We start from the raw sequence: 12,574 nt of genomic DNA, 5'->3' as shown, positions 1-12,574 counted from the left end.
ATATATATATATATATATACATAAAAAAAGTTTTCCATTTTTAGAAAAGAAAATAAAAGCGATGATAACAAAAAAGGGTACAATTTAAAAATTTTCTTTTATAACAAAAAGGAAATTAAATTACATACACTGGAGTGTAATTCTATTGTTTTATGAAATTTCATCTCTACAATATCATCATCTTTTTTAATAATAAAGTTGTCCATTACAAAGGATATAAAAGAGACTATGTCAGTAATTCAAGATGTCACAGTTTGATACATGCCCTTAACACAAAGCTTCTTGATGAAAGGCGATTCATGAGGTGATAAAACAACTCTAAGACCAGGATGCTGGAAATGCTAGGAATCCGTTTACGGTGCTAGAGTTAGCTGATAATAGAGGTATAAGGTAGGAGAAAAAGAGCAAATACATGAAGTATGAGTGTATGTTATAGGCTATTGCTCACATAATATCAGACGATACGTTACAAAAAGAAAAGGGAGTATAAGAGAATAATAGTGAAAGAAAAGGGACCTTAGGATAGTTTTATAAAGTAACTCCGGAAAATTCTTTTCTTAAGAGTTTCACTATACTTTTATCTGATTTTGAAATTGATATTTTTCACGTTGAAAAGGAAATTTATTTGTCCGCCAAGCTTTACTTTTAGTTCGGTTAATATTCTTATAGTGATAAGACTTTCTATTTCTATTTCTTATTCCTCCTATGATGATCTATGGATCTAATCTTTCTACGACTACCCGCGGCACTGATGGACATGGTCGTTAATGATGAACTTGGGGTACCTTCTTGGGGTATATTGAATAATTCATTTTTTCTTGCTGTTTGGTTGTCCTTTAGTGAAAAGCCCCGCCACCACGACAAGGTTTACCGAAAATATCCATGATGCACATGATGATTGATCAAGGAAAAATTTTCCTTCTGTATTTTTGGAAGTCCATACGCTTTAGCCAACACAGAGTCAGACAAGATCAATTGATTTGGATGATATCTCTTATCAAAAAATTCACTTTCGTTTAAGTATTTAAAAATCCCTGATCTCTCTCTTATTAGGTTTATTAGTCAAGTTATTTGTCAAAAGGTTAGAAAGCTTTTCCTCTTAGAGAATTTTTTGAGCCATCGTCAATTTCAAGATTAGTTAAAAAGGACTCCAAATTTTTTTATAGAATTTATTATATTTTTTTTTAAATCTCAATACTAATTTTTAATCTTTTATTTCTGAGGTACTAACCTGGATATTAATAATTAATTACATATTATATTTTTAAGTAAAGCCAATTTGTAGTATTAACATATGTGGTACATTTTCAAACTTATTAAGTAGTGGCTGGTTGCAGGTCAACTGGGTTTTGTCATGAGGTCATAGTGGAAAATTTGTGGTTGTTTTACGTCAGTCATAAATTACCTGATTTTGTTGTTGTAGACAACTGTTATACATTAAAATTTTCTAAAATATTCTCTAAAAAAATAAATAGAAACAAGACTTCAAGTCTGAAATAATCAACAGTATTATTACTTTTTGATAATAAATTATTAGTGTAACTACTTATTCTAGTAATTACAAGAATATGAAAAATACAATTACATACTTCAATTGCTTAAAATTAATATTATCAAAAATGTTTAATGTTTGTTTCAGCCAGGAGCTGAATCATTGATTGAATCTGAGCACATCATCATCATTCTCGTTGTTTTCTCTCTAATTGTATTTGGCCTTTGCTTCACATTTGTTTTCAATTGTGTCCGAAAACTTGTACGAGATCATCGTATTATAAGGGTGAGTTATAATTAAATATTTTTATTACATTTTATTTAGTTCTCTTATAAAAAAAGTTTTTTTTTTTTATTTTAATATTTGAGTTTTAATATAAAGTTTTAAAAATATTATCACTTATACTGAGTTCATAATTTAAAATCTTTAAGATGTTTTATTATATTGTCTCTCGATAAAATTTAATTATAATGAAAATAAATTCTAGAATCTTTATAACCTCATTGCGTTGGCCGTAAGCTGATGTAACTAAGTTCTTTACTTTAGTGCCAATCAATATTATAGTGGGTGGTAAAATTCAGAGAATATTCGACACCTTTTACGATTTCTCGTTAAACACTTAAAGGAACATTAAAAAACTGTGTACATTTTACCATTGAAGTATCAGACAAAATATTTATTAGAAATTTTATCAGTTCTTATCAAGATAATTCATTTTTTTAATTTTAATTATTATTACAGATGAAACTTAAATTCGTAATGTAGAAATTAAAAACAGGGATAATAATCTGCAAATGAAGTCTGTAAAATAGAATCGGGGGATTTTTTCCGAATATTAATAAAATATTTTGTCTTCATTTTCAATATCGTTGGGAGGATAAAGAAACGAAATAAGCATTTGAGAGTATTGGATACTATTTTAACATTTGATGATTATATTGAAATATCTTGGGATGATTTAAAATTTTTAAAATTTGGATATTATGTAATCGATTTATGATATCCGTGTTTGTATCTTACTGGTAGAAGCAAAAAAGTGTTTTAAGGTGAAATTCTGAGCTTTTCTGATTAATTAGTAAAAGATTCTTTATGGAAACTAAATTAATCAAATTCTTACTTATAATCTTAGTAAAATAAATGCTTCTATCTTTGGTTACGTAGTCTTGACACTATTCTTGATTTTCTTTTTTTGTAAGGAAAAGTTTGAAAAATTTCGTGACCCTTTTTCGACGCAATCGCGTGAAAAATGGTTTTCAACTTCGCCAGTAACGAATGTTCCACTTCGACTCTAGATAGGATTTCAACTGAAATATAAAATTTCTCCCATTTCACCAACGTAAAATACAAAGTCAATGAATGAACCCAAGTTTTCAGACAATCTACAATTTTACGATATTTTATTATTTTATTGCTCTAATATGTATTTTTATCCTCCAGCTAAAGTAACAGCAATTTTTAGTGCGTAGCGCTTTATGTGCTTTTTATATTTTCTCGGCAAGAGTCTACTTGCACACAATTTTAACTTTTTAAATTTTCAAATAACATTCTTAGCATTAATGTGAAATTTTTGTTAAATTATTACAACCTCAATATGTGATGAAAAGTAAGGGAACACACATGAAAAAAAGGACATAAAGGATAATAATACTTTCTACTTAAGATGATATTACCAAGTTATCGACTTTCGAGATAGGGGTTTGTGTCTAATAGTGGAAAATTAATTCGCAATATAACTCTTTGCTTGGAGCATTAATGGTTAAACTGTTATTTTTCTTGTAACATGATTTAAACCAAGATGATAAGTGCCATATTTCTAGCTAACTTAAATTCAACACAATGTACATATTTCAATAGGGTACTATAATATTGTGAAATCTTAGACTTTATACTTTCTCGGGAGTTTAATAAATTCCGCATTGATTATTTTATGGAATCGTAACTCTTTGGTCAAATGATAAATTAAACCTGAAAATTGGAGAACTAATTTTGTAGAATTCATTTTTTCTTGCTGTTTGGTTGTCCTTTAGTGAAAAGCCCCGTCACCACGACAAGGTCTACCGAAAATATCCATAATGCATATAATGTTTGGTCGAGGAAAACCCATACCCAAAATATCGATGACATCGATGATGTTCGGCAGTGGACAACCATTGGAGCAGCATCTGTACCTTATGATGCACTTCAATTTTTTTGTGCCACATTTCGCGAATTATAATTCAGTAATCTATTTAATCTATTTCCTTTAATCATTAGCCATTCTCATATCACTTTAGCTATACCAAAATTTCGTACAGCACAAACATCAAATTATACAAAATGTTGATCGAGGGTGATCATTCAAACAACACTTGATTACGGAAGTTCCGGTCAAGAGTTATGTTTACGCTACAAAGTTATGGTCAAGAGTGACGCCTAAAGTGATTTTCGACAGGGCGTTGACAAATTACCGAAATATTGACACATAGATCGATGTAAGTTCAGGAACGAATCCGTTAATTAGGTACCCCTAACTAACTTTCAAAAGTTGGATGTTCTATTTCTATTTCATGAATTCTATTTTTATGGACACAAAATAATAAATTAGTAAGATATTATTTGTTTGAGGAATGCTATCTATGACGCCAAAATCGATCAACATGTCGACCACTCTAGTTTTTAAAGTTGGTACACAGAAATGTGGTTTTTGAAGTAGTTGTGTATTGTCGCCGTGAAGAGAAAAGAGAATTGGATCGTGGCGCAAGTATTTTCAGGGAGTGGATTTTTAAATTGTAAAGAGAAAAAGTTTTTGTGGTGAAATAACAAAGTGTAGAATTCACTGAAACGACGAGAACTGAGAAAATAAATCTGTGGTGACGAGGATCTATTTAGATTATTTAATTGAGGTACTTCTCAACAATATTGCCATGTGGAAAATAGTTTTCCCTTTAGGAATTTATTTTTTCAACCGCAAATATTTCCATGAAAATTCCAAATTCATTTGTATTCAAAGGGAAAATGACGTCAAAAATTTAATTTTCCTTAAATTAGGAATTAAATTTTTTATTTCGTTTTTAAATAACAAAAACATTTATTACGAAATTCCTATTTTATATTTTGCAGAAAAATACAGAGATGCATTTTAAATAAAATAAACCAGTATTACAAATATAAACTTTAGAATATCTTTACGAGGTTTTGTAAATCGAAAACATACTTTACGCCTTTAAACTCTAAAAATGGAATTGACTCCTATTCCATTGATGCTTTTTTTCAAATATATTTTATTACAAAATCCTTTTACCTATGAAACTTCATGGTTAGTTTAAATAAAATTTTTTTCTTTAGTTATGGAAACTAGCTAAAGATTCAAAAGTTCTGACAAGACTTATAGTAAAGAAGATTCATGTTATATTATGGATAAAAATTCAGTGGAAGTAATAAGACCTGTGAATATCGAATTGCAGTTCAAACGGAATAGAGATGCGAGTATTCTCCTTCAAAAATATGTTTCTACATTCTTGCCAGAGAAGTTATAATAGAAAGTTTAAAGTTGGTATGCTTAAAATGAGCAATTATACGATTAGGACTTTGTACATAGTTGCAAAGTTATTTATTAAACAATGTTTCGTATTTATCCCACTCCCCCTTTCAAGTTGTTAAATTAATTCAAACATTTACGTCTTGTAAATTTCATGTCTTATGTAAAAGAAAAAAAAGCAGATTTTGATAAAAACAAAATTCAAAAATTCTTTATATATTTGCAGATTAGAAAAACAGTAAATTAAAAACCAACGTTTGATGAATCCAGCAACGACTAATATTATATTTGAAAGTAACTAAAGGTATCGAAATTAAATTGAAATAATTGCTTAAAATCATTTAACTTTATATCAATTTTTGTAGTATTAGTACAAGAATGCTTTAAAAAATGTGTTTAACAAAATTTGAGTTTCTATTATAATAATTCATTCATACTCATTTTTAACTATGCTTTAATTCACTTAAATTGAATTCAAAATTTAATTATTGGAAATTCAAAATTAATTAATAGTTTCTGAATCGAAAACTAACCATCTAATTAAAGTTCACGTAAATTTTTTAAATCAACATTAAGTATAGAACAAAATATCACATTGATAAAATGTTATACAGTTTGGAATGTTCAAAGTTTTATATTTCGGTAAATTAGCCAGTGAAAAAATAATTGGGAGTAAAGGAAAATAATTGGGTTTTTTTTAAAATTAATTATTAACTAAAAGTGCAAATATAGTTTTATTAAAAAAAGGAAAGTTTTTTTATCGAAAACTTTATGAGTAAATGAGCCATTAAAGTGACGCCTCCGGGAAAAAATATAAAGTTCGCTGACATCTGAAATGTAGAAATGAAATTGATTTACATTTATTGTAATATTATTTAGTTCGCAATGGAAGGTTTTAAAAAAATATTTTCAAATGGTTTTTAACTTACTTTTTGATTTGGAAGGGGTACTCGATGTTTCGTGTTTCACGTTCAAAGATTTCCTATTCACTATCCTGAAAGAGTTGTTTTTTTAGTGAGTTGTTAAAATTAATATTGTTAGATATCACCACTGGATTAAACGCGTTAGCGATTGCACCGTTACCAAAATCTCATTCAGCTTATGTTACCCCTAATTATTTTGGCTTACTCCCAATTACTTTTTTGTAACTGGATATTTGCATTTTTGTAATATTTCAAATATTGAGCATGCAAAATTTCACAATTATTTTAGTTTTGGGTAAAAGAATTTAAATTATTTGAAATTAAACCCCTTGATGGAAGAACCAGACACAGCCTATTTAATTTCAATGGTCCATGTCTGGCTCTTGCATCAAGGGGTTCAATTGTTAAAATTGTTAAAATTGTTAAAATTGTTAAAATTGTTACAATTATTTCAAACCATTTTTGTATAATGTGCTTACAAATCGTTTGAACGAAATAATCCTCCTTTTAATCACTTTTTCATGATATCAAATTGAACTAGACATTAAAAGCCATGTTAAACAAAGAATCACCCTTGACTTGAATGGAAGAAAGGGATCTTTAGTTTCCATGAAAATACTTTCTTTACGACTTGCTATTAAACTTTATGTTCCAGGAACACATAAGACAATCGCGCGAGAATCGTCTGGATGAGATCGGTCGTCAAACAACGCCTTGTCCTGTTTCTGCAACCAGGACAGAAATTGGTGACATTGAAAGTGAATCGCCTAGCATTGAGGGTGTAACGACTAAAGAACTTTTAACCCCTTCGAGTATTATTGCTCATGATTACACAAAGGAATTAGTTATGGAGATGCACTACGACGCTAAAAATAGGAACGACATCAATGAAATTAATGACTACAATGATATTCATCAGAGTAATAATGTCAGCAATGCCACACAAGAACGTCTCCAGGAATCTAGTGAGGAACCAGAGACCAGAGATAACGCTTGTCAGACAAGAGAAAGTCTTTTTGAATACAGAACACCTGACACTTACATCAAACCATCTTTCACGACTTTTGGTTTTCGAGCACCGTCATCCCAGAATGGGAGTACTAATCAACACATTTATCATCAATCCAGTCCGGTTAAGAGTATTTCCAGTAAGCAGAGTTCCCTCCGTTCTCAACCATCCCACAAATGTACGGGTTGCAGTCCAGCGTCCAGAGGTAGAGAAGAGAGTGTCACATCATGTCCCCGGCACTCTGTTGTCCCAGCCCCTCCAGGTTGGTCCCATTATGATCATCACCCCCCAGTAATTTCCGATTCCCAATATCCCGATCCTCTTGATTTCACCTATCAAAGGTATCCAAGTCCCAAGTTCAGCAGAGACCCTTCCCTAAGTCAGTCTCCTAAACGACATCATATAGCTGGGTCAGGAGAGAGATATGGATCCATCCTAGGCTCAACGCACGGTTCCATTGTGGGTCCTGCACCCGGGTCCATCACCCATTCAGGACACGGGTCCAGTAATACAAATAGTTCCAATAATTCTGGAACGCCAAAACTAATCGGTGAATCTCGTTATAAGGCCGAGGCGGTTATCGAGGTTGACCAGAAGAGGCCTTTTAGTATAGAAAGTACGAAAAGTGCGCCTGACGTGATTGCCACACACTGACGACAGGCAGGTGGGGATTGGGAGCCGTACAAAAGACGCCATCCCCGTCAAATTGCTGGTGAAAGTTTAATTAAACAAAGAACAATTAGTGTCGCCACTCAGAGTTCACTTGATGAAGATGCCACAACAACGTCGACAATTGAAATCTCCTCTTCTTGATCCACATCAGCTGACCGCCCGGAACTTGTCCCAGAGGTGGTCAAAGAGGGCCCAATAGTTTTACAACCTGCTGGTCTTCTAAAGATTCCAGAGGAATTTCTACAAATTCTAGAGCCACCTAAAGAGTTTCGAGTTCCTAATTTTGATTGTAAACTTCCGTTTACATTCTGCTGTCACCATTGCACTTGTTCTAAACATGTTGAGCTTGATAGGAAACCAGTGTTGCCTTCTGGAAATACAATTTGCTCTTCTAAAGACAAATTTTATGGAACTTGGCCTAATCGGAGTGTGAGAGGATTTAGAAGACCCTCCTTTGGAAGACAAAAGTCTGTTGGAGGTTTAGAAGGTGTACGACATAAAAGGATACGATTTAAATCTGTTGGCTGTAGAAAATCATTAGAAAATGAAGTTGGAGCTTCTATACCTTTCTAAAAGGTTTTTATTTTTACCATCCACTTTTTTAATTATCTTTTTAGATACTTCTTTTCGATGTTCATTATGATACAAAAATCATCAAGACGTTGTACAAAAAAGTTGTACTCTTGTAAGAAATTTAAACTTTTGCTAGACAAGTTTACAACAATCATACAGGGAAAAAAGTAAAGTTTTCAAAAAACAAAAATCTGTAGAAATAAGTCTTGATTTTTTTTCACATTTTTTAGTTACCATGTTTTCAAATAAATCTTAAATTAATATTTATAGAACGGCTTCGACATTTTTCTTTAATTGACAAAATACTTTTCTATGAAACTTTAACATAAATACTTGTAAATTCGTATTGCTCAAAATTATTTCTAAAAATAAGAAATTTAGAATTTCTGAAAGTTTCTTGTCTCAAATTGAGGCAGTTAGAAGTTAGTAAAACTGATTCAAAGAATAAATTGTAATAGGTCCTTTTACTTCTTTACCAATGGACCATTTAAATGAAGACAATCGCTGCCTTCTAGATAATCACTTACAAAAATAGACCAATTTTCTTTTTGGGTAAAATTTTTTAGAATTCTTTGAAAAGGGCTCTTTTACATTTATATAATTTTATATAGCCAACAATTTATAACAGATGTCCTAAAAATAGAAAATTTTCATTTGGAATTTTTTGAAAAAGGAACTTTATAATCAAATTCAGAGAAGAGTAGAACAGAATTATCAAAATAATTTCTAAGGTGGCCTATGAAACTGTTTATTCGACAACTATAAAAATAGGCTTTCTATTGAATTCAAACAATTTTTCTTGTATAAATTTGTAAAATTAAAAAAGAGTTTTTAAATATTTTTTAGATTTATAAATGTAAAAACTGATAGAAATGTGTTTGAGAAATTCTTTTTAATGAGGAAGCGGAAAACTAACAGAAAAAAGGCGAACGTTTAAGAAAATTGAATTTTCTTAAAAGCAATCAAAAGAGATTTTCTTCATAATAAAATAACTTATTATTGACAATACAAAATATTTTATTCCAGTGTGTATAGAAACATATCTGCCAGAAGACGATATACACAAAATATTCCATACAGCACATGATGTTTTCTACATATTTCTTTACAAAATTGAAAATATAATATATGTTGGTGGCACATTTATCGTCTGCTCAAAATCTGTTACGAGAATAAAAATAATTTGTTTTTTTTTATTTTGACACTACTGACAAAAACATTTTTTAAGGAAAAAAATATCAGTTATGCAATGATTAGAATCTTTATATAAAACTTTTATAGAAGTAAAGATAATTTAATTTTATAGCAAAGTATACATTGTACAGTACAGCCATTGTAGTCGTGTACAGCTGGCAGGCAGAGAGAGACTGACGACTGCGCACGAATCTCGCGTCGCTTGCCTTCCCCCACCACTCATTCTCTTTCCCCCACTTCTCGCTCTCTTCGCGCTCTTTATAAACTCGCACGCTCCGTATTTTCAATCAGTTCGTCTATCGACTTGGCTCGAGGTGCACTTCCCACTAACAGGAAGTAAGCTTAACCTTGAATTATTAATATAATATAATAAATTAATAAAAATAAAATATTATTTAATATTAAATTAATTTAGCCAATGGTGAGTAAAACTTTGCAATATAAAAATGTTTCAATAAAATGTAAAATTTTTATCACTTGTGTCAAAAACAAAAGTAAGCAAATTTTTCTAATTGCACCAAACTTCCATTGAAATCATATTTATTTATTAAGGAAACATCATGTGCCCAGTGGAACTGTATATTGTTTTCAAAATAATTTTTAAGTCATTCAAAGAAGAACTTATGTTTTTAAATTATAAAAATGATCATCAAAAAAGAATACAATTATAAACAAAATGTTCACATGCTTTAATTAAGATTACATAAGTTTTTGAACCAATAAAACATAATTCTTTGATTGAAATTATAAAAAAATGAGCTACTAATCAACATGCATTTTTGTATAGGTTAAATTATAAATTATTTTTTGATTGTACATCAATATTATTATGAGTGTATTGTATATTGTAAATATTTGTATATAATTGGGAAGTACCAAGAGAAAAGAGATTATTACGATAGACGGAAACGCCGTTTCTTTGCAGACGGAAATTAAAAAAAAAATTCTTATACAAACTAGTCATCTAAGGAAATCATTTTCAGTGATTTATTATACAAGAGATGTTTTATTGAAAGAAAGAATATAAGTGTAAATGATAAATCATATATGCGTCTGTTTTCATTTTTAAAAGTATAAATCTAATTATATTTCCATATCTCTACAAACTTTGAATGTACTAAATCATTAGGTTTTTCAAAGTTTATACAAAAAAGGAATGAAATGATTCATTATACTTGGTTCAATGCCCCGTTTAATTGAATTTATTTCATGTTTGTAAATTTTTAATCGATGTTAAATTTTTGATTTAATTTTTGCACCTTTAAAAAAACTGTTATTAATACGAATTGAAAAAATATCAAATACGATAAATTATTTCTTTTTAAAATGTAAAAAATACAAATTTTAATTCTTTTAAAAAATTGAGTGCTTTGATTTTTTTAGGAGAATGTGTCGTACGATTATTATTTAATGTGAATAATTTAATTGTGCTATATTAACATAAATTTTCGTCCCATTAATGTATAGAGTGTACACATTTGTATGTAAATAATGTGAAGGTGATGAATTAAAAAGTTTTAGAAAATCAAAAATAAATAGAATACTTTTAAACAAACCCGAAAGTTTTTTATAACCTTTAGGATAAGTATTATTATTAATTTCTTTGAATTCGTACAATTGGTGATACATTTAGAACAATGAATAATCTTTAGAATTTACATTTTATTGACGTAAATATAAATATTATTTTACCTATTATTATTTTATGATTTAGAATTATAATTATTCTGATATTTTTCTTATTATTCTTTAAAATTCCAGAAAGATTGTGCAAATTTTTCGGACTATATTAAATTGAAATAAATATTCTTTTGAATTTTTAAAATACGTAAATTTTTCAGTACATCAGAAGGTAAGTAATTATCCTGCTCACCTGAATGAACATTATTTTGCCTTTTATGAAAAAGTAAGTATTAACAGAACTTTTATTCATAAAATTTGTTCAAGAAGAAATATATAATGGTTACCGCAATGGAAAAAGTCTGACAATTAGTAATACCTTTTAAAAAAAAATTAGAGGGGGATTTTTATGCTAGTCATACTTAGAAGATTATTCTTTTAAAAAGAAAAATATTTTTAAGACGATGGAGGGTTAGGAAGGAATGGTGGGTTTAAAATAATTTCAATATTCTTTGGTTCATTTGAAACAAATTTTTTTTTGAATGATATTTACATAGAGAGTGTAATGATATAATAAAAAAAAATATGTGCAAGCCACAGAGAGAGAGAGAGAGAGACTTACAAAAGGGGAAAAGACATAAAGAATGAAAAAGAATATTCACACATGAGCTTAAAAAGCTGGCATTCACACTTTTAAAGAGGAACAACGAAGCGAAGGAGCTTAACGAAGACGGATGATCCGACAGCGTTACGAAGCGTTGCTTTCAAAAGCAAGCGCCCAACTGTGGGCTCGGTCACCTTTATCTCTTCCGCATAATTTAAAATTTATGTATGTACAGTTGCGACGTTGTCTAATGTCGCCGACTTGATAGTATAACGAAAAACTGTAATTTTTTTCTCATATGACAATCGATGCTGTTTGGGCAATAATTTTAGTAGAAAACTGTCAGTTCTGTAAATTTTTACCTACATGTTGTGTTTTAATTATTCGATTGGGTAAATTACAAAAATCTTTTTTATAAATAAACTTGAGAATTAAATTGTTCCATTTTGGACCGTCCATCCTGAATGAAGGATAGTTGATGACTGCCAAAAATATATTGACGCATAACGTCTAACCTTTAATTATTCGATTGGGTAAATTACAAAAATCTTTTTTATAAATAAACTTGAGAATTAAATTGTTCCATCCTGGGTCCTCCATCCTGAATAAAGGATGGCTGCTGACTGTCACAAACATTGACGCTAAACTATGGTCTACCCTCTAAGACCGGTGATTAGCAACTGCTGCCTGTTATCTGCCTTCGAGGGTCTGATAGTCGTTCGGTAATGTATAAACTATCAAATTAGGTAAAAGTTTTTAAACCCGAATATTTGTTATCTTCTTAAATTTAAACCCTTTCATCCATCCTTTCGTTATAACTATTATAATAATACAGAAATGCTTTAACTATTTATCGTCAACTTTTAACAACTATTAAAATATTAACCATCTAGTTGTTACATTTTAGAATACTTTCAACAAAAATATCAAAAGATAAAATATTTATTTCAATAATAATCTCGCTTTATGA

General features: G+C 29.7%; 1 protein-coding gene across 6 annotated transcripts in view; it reads left to right on the top strand.

Moving 5' to 3' along the window:
* LOC122506549 overlaps window positions 1-10,892 on the top strand; it is an 88,139-nt gene extending 77,247 nt beyond the window's left edge. For all 6 annotated transcript variants that reach the window (XM_043618799.1, XM_043618800.1, XM_043618798.1 and 3 more), the window contains exons 9-10: window positions 1,640-1,777; window positions 6,588-10,892. In XM_043618799.1, the coding sequence (XP_043474734.1) occupies window positions 1,640-1,777; window positions 6,588-7,595 (1,146 nt within the window). In that variant the 3' untranslated portion in view covers window positions 7,596-10,892. The remainder of the gene's footprint in view (window positions 1-1,639; window positions 1,778-6,587) is intronic.
* Window positions 10,893-12,574: the final 1,682 nt, after the last annotated feature.

This window comes from Leptopilina heterotoma, unplaced genomic scaffold (genome assembly GCF_015476425.1).
Source record: "Leptopilina heterotoma isolate Lh14 unplaced genomic scaffold, ASM1547642v1 Lhet_42, whole genome shotgun sequence".
NCBI lineage: Eukaryota > Metazoa > Arthropoda > Insecta > Hymenoptera > Figitidae > Leptopilina > Leptopilina heterotoma.
Note: the sequence above shows the minus strand (reverse complement) of the source record. Positions and strands in the feature narration are given on the sequence as shown.